The sequence below is a fragment of the Equus asinus genome, chromosome 5 (assembly GCF_041296235.1).
Source record: "Equus asinus isolate D_3611 breed Donkey chromosome 5, EquAss-T2T_v2, whole genome shotgun sequence".
In the NCBI taxonomy this organism is placed as follows: domain Eukaryota; kingdom Metazoa; phylum Chordata; class Mammalia; order Perissodactyla; family Equidae; genus Equus; species Equus asinus.
Window position 1 is genome coordinate 85,168,064 of NC_091794.1, and position 17,799 is coordinate 85,185,862.

The following is a 17,799-nucleotide window of genomic DNA, read 5'->3' on the forward strand; positions in this document are numbered from 1 at the left end:
AGTCGCGCAGGGGAAGGCTGGGGCGCGAGCGGAAGTGACGTAGCTCTGCACACGTGGTCCGGTGTGGTTCGAGCGGGTCCCCTCGGCCGGGCCTGGGGCGTTACGAGCTCTTTCCCTTTACGTAGGCCGGACCTAGAGCTCCGGTCCCCGTCGCGTCGGCAAGATGGTGAAGCCCAACTACAAAGGACGGAGCACCATCAACCCGTCTAAGGCCAGCACAAACCCCGGTACAGGCGGCGGGGCTCGCGGAGGGTGGAGCTTCGAGAAAGCTTGGGGGGAGGGCTCCGGGGAGACCCAGGGGGAGGAGGGACACCCGGGTGGCATTGCTTGGAGTGACCTCAGAGTGGCTATTGGGGATGAGAAGGGAGAAGATGGTTGCTTCATTCGGGGCACTAAGGAGTGCTGACATGTTGCTCGCCAGTCAGGGCCGGGTGCCAGGCACCGGGTCTAAAGTCGGGGAGAGTGAACACTCAGGCCTGGCCGGCATGGGGCGTCTTCGCTTGTGAGATGCAGAGACTGGGAAGCTCTGAGCTGGAAGGGGCAGTTAAACTTGACCTCTTCTTATGTTCTTGTGTGGGTCGTGTCGAAGCCCCTCCCCCAATATATTTCAGTCTTGTGTGATTCCAGCTCTCCAGCTCAAGGATTGCTAGAAGTAAATTAAAGTCAGATTAAAAGTGGTGTAGGCCGACCCACCTGGCCTTCTACACTTGACCACACTTGCTCCCACCTTAGCTTTGACTGTTTAAGTGAGAAAGGGATTGTAAGTTTGGCTCTTGGAGTCATCCCTTCAGTTCAAGTGTATAGAAAACCCTACAGATAAATAAACACGATCATTTCAATAAAGATGTTTTTGGAGATGTTTATGAGTTTTGTCGGGGTTCCACCTACAGGAGGAACAAGATAGGCTTTGGGGGAGTCCCTTCCATTCGGGTTTAGTTAATAAAATTTTGTTTTTAAATATGGTTTAAGTTTTTTGTGACTTTAATTCACGTTGAATGTTTACCCTGGATTGCTGATAAACTATTTGATTTGTGTAGACTGGAATCTTAGAATGTTAGACCTGAAAAGCTCCTTAGAGATCATGATGTTATAGGTGAAGAGACTGAGCCAAAATAGGGGAAGTGGCTTGTCACAGGTGGCACAGTTAGTGCGAGTAGAGCCGCTGGTCCTGTGATTTCAGCCTGTTTTCTGCTGCATCACTTTAAGAGTAGACAGGTGATTTGAAGGGATCCCCAAAGGAGAACCTAGGCTAGTTTTACTGCATTTATTTGTCCTTCTCTTTCTCTCTGAGATGTAAGGCCAGAATTACTGCCTGTCTTGTTATTGACTAAACTAAAGTCAAACATTCGGAAATTAAGAAACTGGTACATCAGAAACACTTAGGTACCAAAATTGTATTTTCTGTGGTGCCCTGCATGTAGCAGGCCCTCAGAATTTGTTAAAGTGAGACCCAGAGGTAGATGTCTTTGTGGTTAAGAGCACAGGTGGTGATCGAATGCTTTTGTTAGCATTCTGGCTCTGCCATTTGTGACTTAGGGCAAGATGTCTGGCCACTGTGCCTCAGTTTCTTAGCCTGCAGAATGGGGATAATGTATCCCTTTTGATAGGATTATTGTATGGCTTACATGAGACGATACCTATAATGTGGATAGCACATTGCCATAATTAGAGCTCAAAAATATTAGTTCTTATCATTATCAAACACAGTCCTGTTGAGAATCAAAGGTTAGATCAGCTTTGTCATACCATGTAGCTTCTAGTAGTAATAGTTTTGTTGGAGGAAGTAGAGATTTTGCACTGAGGCGGCAGCTCGCCTACTTTGAGTTGATGCGTTTGAAGCAATGACCATACTTAGATTTGTTGGTTATCAAATGATGTGCGGTCTGTGTCTGTGTTTCCTAGATCGAGTACAGGGAGCAGGAGGCCAAAACATGAGGGAGCGGGCCACGATCCGGCGCCTGAATATGTACAGACAGAAGGAGCGCAGGTGAGCCCTGGGCACTGGCACCCTCTCTTCTTCCTTCATGCCCTTGACTTGTAGCTGAGACCTGTTAAATTTTTGATATTCCCGCTCCTGCTTTCCCCACAAAGGAGTGCTGTATTTTCAAGTATCATTTTATATAGGGGTTGTTATGATAAATTGTGAATTTTTGGTTAAAGACATGAGTAGTGGGTGGTGAAATCGTGCTTGTGTCCCAGTGCAACAGTTAGAGGTCTTGTTCCTCACAGCCTCAGCCTCCACCAGCGACATATTAAATCTCAAGTATCCGTCAGATAGAAATCTGGTTTTCTTTTTTTTTTTAAGATTTTATTGTTCCTTTTTCTCCCCAAAGCCCCCCAGTACATAGTTGTATATTTCTAGTTGTGGGTCCTTCTAGTTGTGGCATGTGGGATGCCACCTCAACATGGCCTGATGAGCGGTGCCATGTCCGCACCCAGGATTCGAACCGGCAAAACCCTGGGCCCCCGAAGTGGAGCGCGTGAACTTAACCACTCAGCTACAGGGCCAGCCCCGAAATCTGGTTTTCTTTAACAAAACATGTAGGACTGTAGTCCTGAAAGCAGCCGGAAAACTTGTTTTTGAATGCCGGACTTTAGATCATAACATTGGGGCACTTGGAAACTCAACCCCACTCTGAGTTCTGCTGAGGCAGCCTCTGCCACAGGGACTTGCTGAGCGTGGCATTTTGCTGGCTGCCCTTAATTTGTTTGGTAATTAGATTCTCCATCCGTTCTAAAAGATGTGTCTAAAACACGAATGTCGATGAACTTAATGTGCCGTAGTCACCTACCCTGCAGTTTGGTTTAGAGTTTTGAGTTCCAGCCTTACTCACCCTCTACTTAAAATTCATTTAGACCAGCCTTCAAATAGTTACCCAAAAAACTCAAGTATGTGATTTTTTTTTTTTTAAAGCAAGCGAACAGTAAACACATTTTTGAACATCAGTGTTATTTGTTACTCATCCAGCAGAAATCATTACGTGTGCTGTTGCAAGAGGTTAAATGGCTTTTGGGCAATCTGTTTCAAATGTAGAAGTACTTTTTGTTTACTGAAATCTGTATTTCATGATCATTTAAAAGGAAAAAAAAAGTCCTTTTGATGGAAAGGGTATTCTGTAAACCAGACTTTGCAGTTGTTGCCTTTCTTCTGTCATCAACCCAGATCCGTTATTTCCTCCATTTAGGAACAGTCGTGGTAAAGTGATTAAGCCTCTGCAGTATCAGTCAACAGTGGCTTCTGGCACAGTGGCGAGAGTGGAGCCAAACATTAAATGGTTTGGTGAGTATTGTCCTCTACTCCTTTTCCTCTACAGAATGTGTGCTGTGTGGAAAAGGCTAGAACGTTCGGGTGTCTAAAGGGCAGGGGTTTTTGAGTGAGTGGAACTGTCAAGGATTCTATGAGGAAGGGATGAGATAAGTACCCGTGGTTGAAAAAGGGCTGAGAAAAGTAGTGGATTTCGTAAATAAGCTCTTTTTAAAAGAGCTCATCATCATTAACCTCTTAAACCGATAGGCATCCTTAATGACTAGCATTCGCAGACCTTCCAACTGTCCTCTCTTAATTTCTGGTTGCCTGGAGAGACCACTGTTTGAGAGGTGCCCTGCAGGTGTGTTTGTGCCCTTAGCTTGTGCCTTAGCATTTCCCTGAAGTTCCTCTGAAACACTTTTTCTGAATGGAGTTGTATTTGAATTGAGTGACAGTGAAGGTTTTCTCATTGGTCCTTCCCAGGAGTGATGGACTGTCTCCAGAGTCACAGGGGGTCAGGGCTCTTCCTTTGGAAACTCCCCCTTCATTTCAGTCTGGACTTCCAGCCTTTCCCTTGGCCACCGCTAGTTGTGCGGGCTCATCAGACGGGCAGACCCCAGTGCGTGCCTGGTGTTTGATCTCTGTGCTTGGGGGCAGATGGCAACTGCCTTTGAATCTCTCTTACATCTTTTGATGGGATACCCCCTAGGAAGCTGCAACACAGAAAAGTGTCAAAGAAAACGCCTTAGAGAGGCATTTAGCATGGTGGCTAGGTACTGTGACTAGATTCAGACCTCCTGGGTTTGAATCTTTGTTCTGCCATTTCTGTGACCACAAGCAAGTTAAGTCTGTTCATCCGTTTCCTCACCTCTAAAATGAAGATAAAAATAGTACCTATCTTGGGCCCAGCCCTGTGGCCTAGTGGTTAAGTTCCGCATGCTCTGCTTCTGCGGCCTGGGTTTGCGAGTTCATATCACAGACATGGACCTACACCACTCATCAGCCATGCTGTGGCTGAGACCCACATACAAAATAGAGGAAGACTGGCACAGATGTTAGCTCAGGGCGAATCTTCCTCAAACACACACACACACACAAATAGTGCCTATCTGATAGGCCTGTTGTGGTAATTAAATGAATATCTCCATGTAAAGTGCTTAAATAATGCCTAGCTAATGGTGAGTACCATATAAGCATTAACTGCTATCACCATCACCATGGCTGTAGTCATTGTCATCCTGAGTTTTGCATTTGTGCTCAAGTTGCTGTTTAGTTGACTGTGTTCTTCAGGATCTCTCACTTACAAGGTGTTCTCCAGGTAGTGTTACATAGCTTTAATTTGTTCCCTTGCATGCGTTTATCGGTTAATTTAATATTCCCTTCAACCCCTCATAGCCCTAAAAACAGTAACTGTGACCCTGGGGTTCTGTGCTTCAGGATTCTCTGTTTTGCTAACCGATCAGCTGTGATTGGCTCCCAGTTTTCTTTGCCAGATCTGTCAGGAGGTAGGACATTTGTCAGATCTCAGTTCTCTTCGGTGATGTTTATTTTTCAGTTTCATCCAGTCAGGAAATTGGGCTTGGACAGCTATCGAAACCCTTTGTGTGTCTGGGCTGATGGATTAGCTCAGAGCGGATGAGTGCAGGAGAGGCAGTTTTTTTGTTTTTGTTTTTTTTTCCTCTTTTAAGTTTGGAGATGGCTACATGGGATGGATGTATCAGGTGTTTGGTAATTTAAAGTCTTGCCTTTTGCTGTTTCATTGGGAAAATGGATACAGAAGCAAAAAAGAGTTGGTTATTAAATGGGAACATTCTTTTGTAAAACAGGAAACACACGCGTGATTAAGCAGTCATCATTACAAAAATTTCAAGAGGAAATGGATGCAGTTTTGAAGGATCCATACAAAGTTGTCATGAAGCAGAGCAAGTTACCCATGTCTCTTCTGCATGATCGGATCCGGCCTCATGTAAGGTGGAGGACACCCCTGGCCCTGGGATTTCTTTGGCAAACTCTGTCAGATCCCTCTCTGAGATATTTGTCTTTTGGTTTTCGGTAGGGAACGGTGGCTGTAATGACATCCCGATGAGCTTTCTGAGACTTCTCTCTCCCCGTTGTTTGGGTCCCACCTTTAGTCTGGACTGGGTTCTGTTGGGGACGCGGGGGAGCCTGGTGGATCAGAGCCCAGGCTTTGGAGGGAGACCTGACTCTTAGTCTTTGCTCTGCCTCTTCCTGTGGCCTTAGTTAGGTTTCTCCCTGACCTTTTCACTTCTGTGACTGTGAAGTCAAGACAACCCCCTCCTTGGGTGATTGGGTGGAGATGAGACGTCTGTGTGGCACCTGGCGTGCAGTGAATGCATAGCACGCCACCTATGAGAGCTCCGGAGAGCGTAGCTGCTACTAACATTGTTTTTGGTAGGCAAACTTGTTTAAGTGGTGATTCCATCAAATTTTGGGGAAATGTAGAATTAGGATTGGGTGGTAGGAGGGAGACCTTTGGTGCTGTGTGCTTTCAGCCTCTATGAGATCCTTGGGGATTGTTTTCAGCTGAAGGAAAGGCGGCTGGTCAGATTCGCTGTTAATGGCTCAGGTTGGAAGTCCAGTAAGGACTGAGTCAGCCTCGAGTGGAATATTTCACACAGAACCCAAGAAATGGCCTGATTTTGCCTGCACGTTTTTACTTGCGTTGAATAATAATTCCCAGAAATGTAGCTGGGACATAACCTCCGGTTCCAGTATAAGGAGGGGAAGAAAACATCGACATGCATCCATGGGTTAAACAGTTCAAAGAGAAGTGTTTACTTGCAGAACAAAATAAAAACCAAGGCCTGTTATTGCCTCAGGTTTTGTCAATTATGCTTTGTTCTATGAAGGACGAGAAGAATGGCGCCTATTAGTGGAATGACTGTTTTCTTTCAGGGAAACACATGAGTATAATTCATGAACCACAGACAAGTCGCTCATTTCCCTTGTGCTCTTTTTCTGTTCTCCCTAAAGCCATCTTTTAACAAATGATTGAATCCTGTTTATGAGAAGAACAGAGAGGTTCTATTATGGATTTAATGCCCATTCCAGTTGTTCAGTGCTTCTAAAATTCAGTGCCTCACCGTCTGATGGGCGGGGAGAAGGGTCTGCAGCGCCAGCCTCGGCTTGTATTTCAGGGCAGATGGGTACTCGGAGTAGCTGAGGAGTTTCTGCTTAGGACTTGAAAAACCTCACCTGTTTGAATTTACTGCCGTCTCTACGCCTTGTTGTAAAATCTCGTTCTGAGATTGCTGCACAGTGGAGTCAACTCAGATAGGCTTTTAATTGATTACATTCCGCTCTATGTGTTGTGTAATTAGTATGTAATATACTACAGTATAATTCTCTACTACTGTAGCAATACAGTAAAGATACTGTAACTTATTCTCTCTGTGCACTTTATTATATACTGCGTATTACCACATTTTATTTACTAATGTATTGGTTTACATACACAAATCCATGTATACTGTACTTCATAGGTTATTTAACAGATTTTTAAGGATCTTTCTTTTTTTTTTGGTGAGGAAGATTTGCCCTGAGCTAACATCTGTGCCAGTTTTCCTCTACTTTGTGTGTGGGATGCCTCCACGGTGTGGCTGACAAGCAGAATAGGTCTGCACCTGGGATTCGAACTCGCGAACCCTGGGCTGCCGAGGCGAAGTGTGTGAAACTTTAACCACCCGGCCACGAGGCCAGCCCCTTTAAGGATCAGTTTGATCATAATTTTCCCAGTGACACTGGAGAACCTAGTTCCCATGTAAAATGTGACCCCTGTTGGAGGGTAGTGAGTAAAACTAAACTAAGGTGGGTTAGAGAATCTGAGAAAATGATACTGCCTTAAGGATCTTTGGGAGTTGGACGGGGGATCTGTTAACGTTCTGAAGCCATGGGGATTGCTGCGTCCGTGTTTAGTAGCTGGTGCTCACAGAGGAGCTGTACTGAGGGCCAGAGGCTGCTCCTCTTTGAGGCGCTTCTCTGCCGCTCTTAACATTCCGTTACGTGATAGATCCTCGCTCAGACTTGGGCTTTGATCCGGCTTCAGAAATTCCTGTGCCCATAACTCCTTTACAGGCACGTCAAGTTCTCGTTAGTATCAGGTTCCTTTTATCACATCTAAGCTATTATTTTGGACTTTTGCTCGATGTTTTTCATCTGAAGACTTTCCATGTGCATTTAATAAAAATGTTACCTAAATTAGGGAGAATGTTATCTGAAACTAAAATGCATCTTACAAAACAAGCAATTCCTTTTAGCCATGAAAGAAATTAACTTCCAAGAAAAAGTTGGCATTTACAGTTGGTTTAAAAAAAAACACAAATTTGAGCATGAGGCCTTGACAAAAATCTGTGAATCTGGCGAATTTTATGCACTTGTTTGAAAGCTCAAAAAAAATGGTCAGAAAAGATAAGTCAGTTTTCATCAGTGGAGGCTGAATTACATTTGACTAAAGTTTATGATAAATGAAATAAAGCAGAGTTTTTGGCAAGTCTTAACACAACTGTTCATATTTACTTTGACTCTTTGGATTGCTTTCGCATTTCTCCAAGGAAGCTTACAGAACGTCCGAGTCAGAGAACAAGTGCTTTTGCTATGTACGTCAGCGTCTCTGATTTGAAACCCAGCTGCATCCGTGTTGTAGACTTTGGTACGGTCTGAGCTCTGGAGAAATGAAAGCAGAAAGCCTTCCTCGGGTAGTTATGAAGCTTTGCTCGCTCTCAGTGCCGTCCTTAGTCTTCCCTGTAATTCCTCTCTTTTCTCTGTAGAACTCAAAAGTTCACATTCTTGATACGGAAAGCTTTGAAGCTACATTTGGCCCCAAGTCACAGAGGAAGCGACCAAATTTATTTGCGAGCGATATGCAGTCTCTGCTAGAAAATGCGGAAATGTCCACTGAGAGCTATGACCAAGGCAAGGACCGTGACTTGGTGACCGAAGACACCGGTGTGAGGTACGGTTTTGAAGTTCGTGCAGGTTCCGTCATTTGCGCCTCTGCCAGAAAACCTTTTCTTTGTGCTTATTTTACCTCAGAAGCTCGGGGATCTAACTCATAGATGGAGAGTTACCCTCTTCCCTTAGAGTAGCAAGATTAGTGAAACTGGGACCAGACTGAAAATAATTTAAGGTGGTTTGTTTACTATAGGTCTCTTTCTTTGTCCCCAAAATAGAAAGAAAGAACATTTTCTTCTTCGTAATAGTGGTGTATTCTATCGTACACAAATTAGAAAATATAATTGGAAAAGTTAAATTGGAAATGCAAGAAAAAGAAAACAAGACCTCTTCATCCCACTACCTATGTTAAGCATTGTGAATATCTTGATGACTATCAGGGCTTCCTTAACCGGAAGTCTCTGGACCGCTGGGGAGTTCATGGCTGGCTGTGAGGTCTCTGTGAGCCTCTGAAGATAATATCTGGAAAATTTACGTACCTGCATAAAGGTGATGAGGTTTTTATTTTGTTTTGCGGAGAAGAAAAAGGATCCATAACTTTCATCATATTCTCATAAGGGTCCATACCCAAAAGAAGGTTGAGAATCAGTCCCTGATAGATATATTCTTCTAGATCGTTCTTATACTCGATTTTTATTTCCAAATATAATGTGTTAAGACTGTATTTTAACTTGCCTTTTAATATATTTTCCTAAACTATCAAGAGTAGATTTCCACGTCAGTAGTTAACAACGATGTGATGTTTAATGTCAGAGTAGTATTTTGTAGTGGCCAGTCCCACTGTTGGCTATTCAGCCTCTTTATAGTTTTTCCCTATGATACACAGCGCTGGAGTAAAACATCATTGTGGCTGAATGTTTCTCATCCTTAATGTCCAAAGACTAATTCCTGTGGGGGAAGTCAAGTGTCAGAGGGTATGCGTGCTTTTTGATAGGCAGCTGCCCCATTACCCTCCAGAAGGGTTTACCAGTTTAGTTTACCCCAGGCAGTACTGGAGGGCCCCCCGTCTCCCCCTAGTGTCCCTTAAATGCTTCCTTGGCAAAGAGGCGTTGTCTGTTGACCGCTACGGTGCCACCGCGGTGCTGTCGTCAGCCTGTCTCAGGCCCTGGGCGTCCCAGACAGAACGTCAGGCCATTTGAGGCCGAGCGGAAAGGCAGCAAGTTCATTTATTTGTGGAATTATTTGGACTTTCTAGCTGGCTTTGTATTCTACTGATTTAAATTTTTTCCTCTTCCAAAAGGCGAAACTATTTTTGTTTCAAAGACATTGGGTAAATGTCATTGAGGCTTGTAAATAAACAAATTCTCAAGCTTTTCAGAAAAATTTCTCTTTACACAGGAACTATGGAATGTAGCTTATGGTTCAGGTCCTGCCGGTTCCTTTTTGTAATTCTCTGTGACATATCGCCTGATTACAGTTGCTTTTTTTTTAATAATTTTTTTATTGTGGTAAAATAGACGTAACATAAAATTTACCATCTTAATCATTTTTAATCACACAATTAAGCGGCATCAAGTACCTTCACCTGGTTATGCAACCATCACCACTACCCACCTCTAGAATATTTTCACATCATTCCAAACTGAAACTCTGTACCCGTTAAACACCAACTCCTCGCCCGCCCCAGCCAACCCCTGGCAACCACGTTCTACTCTCTGCCCCTCGTGAGTTTGACTCCTCTTAGGAGCAGTACTTCCTGTAAGTGCTGTCATACAGTATTTGTCCTTCTGTGTCTGGCTTGTTCTCTTACATAATGTCTTCAAGGTTGTCCCTGTTGTGGGGTATATCAGTACTTTAGTCCTTTTCGTTGCTGAATAATGTGTACACCACACTTTGTTCCCTTCATCTGTCAATGGACATTTGGATACAGTCACTTTTTAAATTGTTTGTTTTTTGGTCCATCCGCAACTAGTTTTGATAGTATTTTCCTTTAGTATGGGGTTGATTTTTCCCTAAAACATCCTTTTAATCTTCCTAGTGCTTCACTTGCTCACTTTGGGTGCTTTCTTTTTAGAAATGAAGCCCAGGAAGAGATCTATAAAAAGGGACAATCCAGAAGAATATGGGGTGAGCTCTACAAGGTAAGCCTTTGAATGCTCTCTCGTTGAGTGGTTCCTTTGATTTTCGCCATCTTATAGTGAGAACGTGGATTCTGATGTGTTGAAGCTCTGTCAGACAAAGTCACACTCTGCTGCCCGTTCCATCTCTTTCCCCCACAAAGAAGTGGGGTCGATGTAGTCACGCACGTCCTACCATTGTCGCGGATAACTACATTTTGTAATTGCTCATATAATAGTCACAGCTCCCATGTGTACGTTCATTTATTCTCTGTCAGTGTTTGTTTGGATTACCTGCTAAAATGGCATTCCTGTTTAGATTGATCATACATGGTTAGAGCTCCGTGGGAAGTTTGAGTCCAGGCCTTTCATTTTATAGAGGAGAACACATGTCTGGAAAGGTTGTGCTTACCCAGCACACGCAGCGGGCTAGGGGAGGAGTCCTTGTGCTTCCTGAGTCCTGGTCCAGTGCTCTTCAGCTGGGTCAGGTTCAGCTTCACACACTAGTAGTATTCTCAGTGGCAAAGACCTTCAAGCCTAGTCACATAAACAGTGACATAATAGGAAAGTAAACTTTGTAAAATATGCAAAACCTATAAGAGTAGAAACTTTTAGAAGTCTGAGAAGTACATGATTCTGCTAAATAACGTGGAGTAGTTATGAAATAAGATGGATTTCGTCTAAGCTAGTTTCCTATTTGAAATTTGACAAGTTTCAGATACCCACAGGATGGAAAAACTTTGAGTTCTGCTCCCTGGGCGTTGGGATTGGCTACAGCCTGCCCTCCTCATAAGACTGCTTTGAAGCTGTCTCCGTTGTTACTGTATTTCCTAGCCTCCCTTAAGTGCCACCCCTTTCATCTTGCAGTTGTAGCAAACCTTCCTGCCTCTTTGAATTTGCAGGTGATAGACTCATCAGACGTCGTGGTACAGGTTCTTGATGCTAGAGATCCAATGGGGACCCGTTCCCCTCACATCGAGACTTACTTGAAAAAGGAAAAACCCTGGAAACACCTCATTTTTGTCCTTAACAAATGTGACCTTGTTCCAACCTGGGCAACAGTAAGTATAGCTGCTTATCCAAAGCAGACCACAAGGCCACACAGCTCGTGTGGGCTTTGAGTTCTCCATAAATCGTGGCTTCAAGGATTCGGGGCGTCATTAGAGTGTTGCACTCTTGAGATTGTAGTCATAGACGTGTTCTCATGGAAAACAAAAGTGTGCTTCACTGACTGTGGCCAGAGGTACCGTTTATCCTCTGATGGTTGGTGAGGGGACCCCTGCAGGACCCACAAGATGAGTGATGTGTGCCGTTCGGAGGGAGACAGGCCACAGCCACTGGCCTGTTTCATATTATGTTGCATTAATTGCATTTAGTAGCAATGAAGTCTTTTGGGGGTTATTGTTTTGTGAGACAAAGCATTAACTATCATACTTGAAAGAAACACTTCAGAGAATTACGCTTAACCTTTTCCTTAGACAGCTGGGTATTTGAAGCACAATCCTGTGATTCACGCTCTGATTGTTCCCCGTACTGGAAGTAAACAAGGTGCAGTTGACCGGCATCTTTTCTTTTCTCCCTGCAGAAACGCTGGGTTGCCGTCCTCTCCCAGGAGTATCCAACCCTGGCTTTCCACGCGAGTCTCACTAACCCCTTTGGCAAAGGAGCATTTATTCAGCTTCTCCGGCAGTTTGGAAAGGTGCTAAGTCCTGATCTCTGTCTCCCGGGGTTGTGTAGCTGTGGGTTTGTGTAAGAATTTCTCTTGCCAGGGTGTCAGAAAGTTACTAGCCTCGCTTCCCACATCTTGGTAATGAGAAATGTGTGTGCTAGAGATGTAGAAACTCACGAAACCTCAGGATCTCGAGCGATTCTGAAATATTTTTAGCTCAACCATTGCCCCCATCCCTAACCGATGTTGCTTCCCTTTCTGCCATATCCCGGGCATGTGATGGTCCAACCTCTGCTTGAGGATGGACCCCTTTCCCCGTGTTCCCCACCCTGGGCTTTCCAGGCCTGCCAGGCTTCCTCCACCCTCGGGGCCTGTGCGGTTTCTGTCCCCTCTGCCTGGAAGGCGCCCTGCCAGACTCCAGCTTCAGATCCCAGGTAAGATGTCAGTTCTTCGGGGAAGACCTGCAACCAGATCGCCCTGGCAGATGTTCTCAAAGCTTCCTGTTCTGTACCTGCAACTTTGTATTTGTGTATTTTGATTAATTCTCCCTGGCTTCTAACAAAAGATACATGTCCTCTGCCCGCCCTTTCCACTTCCCAGAAGTGAACACTTCCAACTGGTAACTTACTTCTGTTACTTCCTCCATATTTTTAATATATGCACGTGATTCTGTTTGTTGATTTTTCCCCATCAGTTTTAGATATTTATCAAGGTCCTACCATGGAAAATGAGGATGAGGTTTCCTACAGCCATCCTCCCTCCACGAACGCTACCCTCCCTCTGTTCTTGCCATGGTGTTATACTGCATTTGGCTAAATTGTTACTCATTCACTGTTTACGTTATTATGACTAAAATACCAGCCACAGCTAATCCACACAATGCTATGAGTATGATTCCTTTCTAGTAGAATCTTCTGTTCTCTCTGATGTTGATTAGCTCTATTTTATTTGTCACTAACGTATCACCAAATCTTCTGGTAGAGTGGGAACTTTCACACCATCCGGGGACCTCCCTTCCAGCCGGGCCTGGCTGCTCCCCTGCTGGCTGCAGACTCTTCTTCCTGGGGTTTCCGTTCATCGTCATCTCAAGAATTTCCTCAGCTGTTTCCTGTGTTGGATCCCTTTGTTCATTGGGTCCCTTTTTTTCTTTACTCCTTCCTTGTGATGGAACATATTTTCCAAAAGCTGAGAAGGAGTGCTTAGAAGGAACGTCTTTTGAGACTTGCATCCTGCATCTTGCATCCTGGGAATATCTTTGTTCTACCTTCATACCGTCCTCCTCAGAATGTCAAAGTCCTCGCTGCGTCGTCTTCTGTCTTGTAATACTGCTGCTGAGAAATCTGAGGCCATTCTGACTCCTAATCCTTTGTGGCTGGGATCCCTTAAAGAATTCCTCTTCTAAAATTTCACTGCGATGTGCTTTAAGATGGGTCTTTTATTGTTCAGTGAGCGAGGCATTGTGTGGGACTTTCAGTCTGATTCTGTCCTATTTTTTGGAAATTCTCCCTCCCATCATCTCTGTTCTCGTTCAGGAATTTGGTTTTATCTCCTTTTTTAATTCTTGAATTTTCCTATCTTTTCTTTATTTCAGTGTGTTTCAGACATTTTGGTCTATTTTCTGGACAGTTTCCTTGACTTCATCATCTAGCTGCTCTGCTGCAAAATTTATTTTGCCTCTCACTTTTAATTTTTAAATCCCGAGAGCTCTTGTGTAACTCTGAGTTGTCCTGCCCCCTTTCACAGCCTCTCTTGTTTCACAGATGGAACGTCTTCTGGTTCTCTGAGAATGTGATGATGATAATGGTATTCTGAAATTTCCTCTCTCCCTACATTGACTCTGTTTCCTCTCAGTTTCTTTGTGTTTTCCTGTCTTTTCGGCTAGAGGCACACTTCAAATGTCTGGTTATTCTTGGCTCTCCGTTCATATTTAAGAGGGGGTCCTTTAAAAAAAAGCCAGTAGAAGTTTTATGTTGAGGGTGGGCTTGTTGACTGGCAGAGTTCTCTGTAGGGTGAGTGGACAGAAGCCCAGTGTTTTTTTGGAGGCCACCCTAGATGGCAGTGTGTGTAGGTCTTTACTATTGGGCCTGTGAATTTCCCCAGGAAAGAGTCTTCCAGTCTCCAGCTCAGGGCTGCCAGGGTTCTGGGACTGCAGTGGGCATAAGGGCCTGGGGCGGGGGGGGGGGGGGGGGGGGGGTCTCACCATTCAATATTTAGATTTCAATTAATCGCTCTGGGAACACTTGCCTTTAACTCCCGTTATCTCTAGATCTAGGGTCCATTTCAGGTCTGCAAATTGAAGATATTTTCAGACATTTAGGGTTTCAAAAAAATCACTGCCTCCTAAGGCTCTGGGGTGGAGGAGTTGGTGCCCATGCTGAGTGGAGGAGGGGACAGAGTGTGTGACTTCGTACACACCTTCCACCAGTCTCCTGGATTTCAGTCCCGCCCCTAGAGGCATCTGTCCTGCCCACTCTGGAGGCCTTTTGTGATTCATTGGCAGTGTTTTTGCTGGACTTTTAGGTTTTCTACCTTTGCAGCCACTTAGGTTTCATAATTTGTGGTGGGCCAAGGTCGATACTACCTTGTAGCTGCTAGTATTTTGTTAACATCACATGTTGGTTTTTATTGTCTCGTCTCTAGCTTCTCCTTTGGTTTTATGTATTTGGTTCTATGGGTTGACATTTGTTAATTCTAGTGAGGTTCCCGGAGCGAGTGGGTGGGCATGGATGTTCAGTCCACCATCTCTAATCAGATGTCCCCATCCATTCTAGACTCTTCCAGAGCTCTGCCTCCTTGAGACTTGCACCCAGTGGTGTGACTTTTGAGGTTGCTTTTTTTCTTTTGTTGTTTATTTTTGGCAGTGAAAATGCAGACTGTCTTGTGCAGAGAAGCAGAGGAGTGGGGCATGGGATTGCCAGTTGTTGCATCGGCCAGGGTTGTCTTCCGTGAAGACATTTATCAGTGGATGATGTTCTCCTAAACTGATGACTAACAAGCTGTTTCTTCCTTTGTTTCTCGACCTACATACTTTTAACCTGAAAACATTCGAGAATAATTTCACGTGGATGACTGAGGAAATGACTCAGCCCTGGTTTATTAAGTATATGTATCCACCCCATGCAGACTGTGTGGGTGGTGTGTGTGGGCTTTAAATCAAGTCGTAGCAGCAGCTTTGCATTGTGTTCTTTATCTTCTCAAAGTCACACAGCCTGTTTGTCCGGAGAGATATTCACGAGTGCGTGTGTGTTGTGTATCCTTCTGTGTGAACAGTTGCACACTGACAAGAAGCAGATCAGCGTCGGCTTCATTGGCTACCCAAACGTCGGCAAGAGCTCTGTGATAAACACGTTGCGCTCCAAGAAAGTTTGCAATGTGGCCCCCATTGCAGGTGAAACGAAGGTACGTCTGGCTCGAGGGATCTTACTTACTTCTACGTATTTCCATGGAAGGTGATTGTTTCAGATGTGGAGATTTCTGTCTGCTTCTCTTGAATGCAGACCACCATTGGGAGTGTAGTCTCCATATAATAGTTTGGAATAAACCAGCGTTGTTTCTTTCTCTTTTGATAAGACTACGAGTACTTTGTATGCCACTGTGTGGCGTTGGCATGATTTGATAAGTGCCATTCATACTTAAGTCTGTCTTAAATTGTGACTCCAACCTTTTCCTTTGATAAACAAAACTAACCCAGGAATATTTGATGCCTGGGTTAAGAAAGCAAGCTCAATGTTAGGGTAGATTCTGACAGTTGGGGGTCATACCCTGGAACACAGGATGTTTGGGGAGGCCAGCATGATTCTGCAGAAAAGCAGGGAGGCCAAACAGTATCAATCTTCCAAGAATACTTTTAAAAATCAGGGAAAGATTTGCTGGGTCTTATTGCACAATACTGGATGGAGATCTTGCCTCTGCATTATTTTTAGACTCTTCGCTGCTGGAAACTATAGTTGATACTTAGTGCACATGCCTCATGCATGGCGCAGGGGGAGCAGGGGCTTCCTGAGTTCCTTAGGTAGCAGGTTGCTTCTCTTCGATTCCCCCGCTTTCTGGCTCACGAGCATCAGGGGTTTGGGAAATTAGACTCTTGATGTTTGACCTGGGAGAGTTTCAGGCTTTTTCTGTCTTCAGGTCTGGCAGTATATTACCTTGATGCGTCGGATATTCCTCATCGACTGCCCCGGCGTGGTTTACCCTTCTGAGGACTCGGAGACGGACATTGTGCTAAAGGGCGTTGTGAGTGTTCTCATCCTGCTGGGCTCTTTGTTTGCCTTTTAGGGGAAGCGTTCTGTGGGAAACACTGGATACCTTTGCGTTTTACTCATCTGGAAGGCAGTTTGGGGTCAGCCTGTCTCACCAAGCTTCAGGAACATGATGCTGTGCAGGGCGGCCTCTCCATTCCACTTAAGCCTGTTTGAGGAGTTAGTGGAACCATGGGCGTATCTGCTCAGTGTCATCCCACAAAAGAGTTTGTAGTTTCAGGATCCAGAGGGAAGCAGGGCTTGTGTATGTTTAGTGACAATTCATCTTCGTGGGTTTCTGGGTTGAGTCGTTTTGGAACACAGTCATTTCCTCACTTGTTTCTGAATACGACCGAAGACTTTCAATGGTTCCACTGAACCTTGGCCAGTGCTGCTGGCTGTGCATCCCGTGTGTGCTCCTCCTCTCCTTTCTTAACTAGCCCACGTTCTCCTTGTGTCCTGGGGTTGGCAGGCTTTTAACCATTTCTGCAAGCGAGTAGCATGAAACATTCCAACTTCCGGCTGCTTACAGAAGCCACACAGTCAGTTTGTGGTGAGCTGGGATTAGAGCTGAGTTCTGGGCCCCACGGCTGTGCTTGGCCTTCACTGGTGCTCCTTTCAGCTGACCATGTCTAGTCGCCTTGGAGACGGGCTCCTGCCAGGCTCCACTTGGTTTGTGGCTTGGAAATCTATTTTCAAATATTGTTAACGAAGAACACTGGGAACTTCACTGCTTCCGTAATGAAATTTGTAAGCAGGAGATTTCCTATTAACACCTAGGTTCAAGTTGAAAAAATTAAGAGTCCTGAAGACCACATTGGTGCTGTCCTTGAAAGAGCGAAGCCAGAATACATCAGCAAGACATACAAGATTGATGCTTGGGAGAATGCTGAGGACTTTCTGGAGAAACTGGCCTTCCGGACGGGGAAGTTACTAAAGGTGAGCCGGGGTTCTTGAGCATCTAGCCTGGGGCATGCCGCAGGTGTGTGCGCACAGAGTGTGGACCTTGTTATGTATGCGTTGTGTGGGCACTATAAACTTGGCGAGTAGATGGTGGTGAACAACAGGGACGGCTGAAATACCTCCAAACTGGGAGGTGGTCTGGTTCTCTGAATTTAACTGGGAGTCTTTCTGTGACATTGCAGGGTGGAGAGCCCGACTTGCAGACTGTGGGTAAGATGGTTCTCAACGACTGGCAGAGGGGCCGGATTCCTTTCTTTGTCAAGCCGCCCAATGCAGAGCCGCCTGCAGCCCCCCAGGTAAGAACAGGTGGACCCACCAGTAAGCATGGTTACTGACCTTTCTAATTGTCTCCCTTTATGGAGCGTCTTTTTTCTTTGGGGTAACTGTCTCGGCTGCAGTGTCCCCAGTTCCAGAGTGCCATTGCTGTGACCTTATTGGGAGGTAGCATTTGGAGACCAGGAAGTAGATGTATGATAGAAAGCCAAGTTGAAATACCAGTCGTTAGGGCCTTGCAAAAAGGGGCTCACTAAATGTAAGAGTTCTTCCAGTACTTGAGTCTTCCTCCTGCTTGAGGAGCAGAGGCATTGGCAAAATGCTTTTGCTTAGCAAACACTTATTAGACCCAGCTGTGTGCCAGGCACAGGGAATATGAGA

General features: G+C 45.0%; 1 protein-coding gene across 1 annotated transcript in view; it reads left to right on the forward strand.

Moving 5' to 3' along the window:
* Positions 1–17,799, forward strand: part of GNL2 (G protein nucleolar 2) — a 23,069-nt gene continuing 5,270 nt past the window's right edge. The window contains exons 1-12 of the mRNA XM_014840158.3: positions 1–227; positions 1,903–1,987; positions 3,186–3,280; positions 5,074–5,213; positions 8,035–8,219; positions 10,233–10,299; positions 11,178–11,336; positions 11,861–11,974; positions 15,215–15,343; positions 16,073–16,177; positions 16,963–17,121; positions 17,328–17,441. Coding sequence (XP_014695644.2) covers positions 164–227; positions 1,903–1,987; positions 3,186–3,280; positions 5,074–5,213; positions 8,035–8,219; positions 10,233–10,299; positions 11,178–11,336; positions 11,861–11,974; positions 15,215–15,343; positions 16,073–16,177; positions 16,963–17,121; positions 17,328–17,441 — 1,416 coding nt within the window. The 5' untranslated portion in view covers positions 1–163. The remainder of the gene's footprint in view (positions 228–1,902; positions 1,988–3,185; positions 3,281–5,073; positions 5,214–8,034; positions 8,220–10,232; positions 10,300–11,177; positions 11,337–11,860; positions 11,975–15,214; positions 15,344–16,072; positions 16,178–16,962; positions 17,122–17,327; positions 17,442–17,799) is intronic.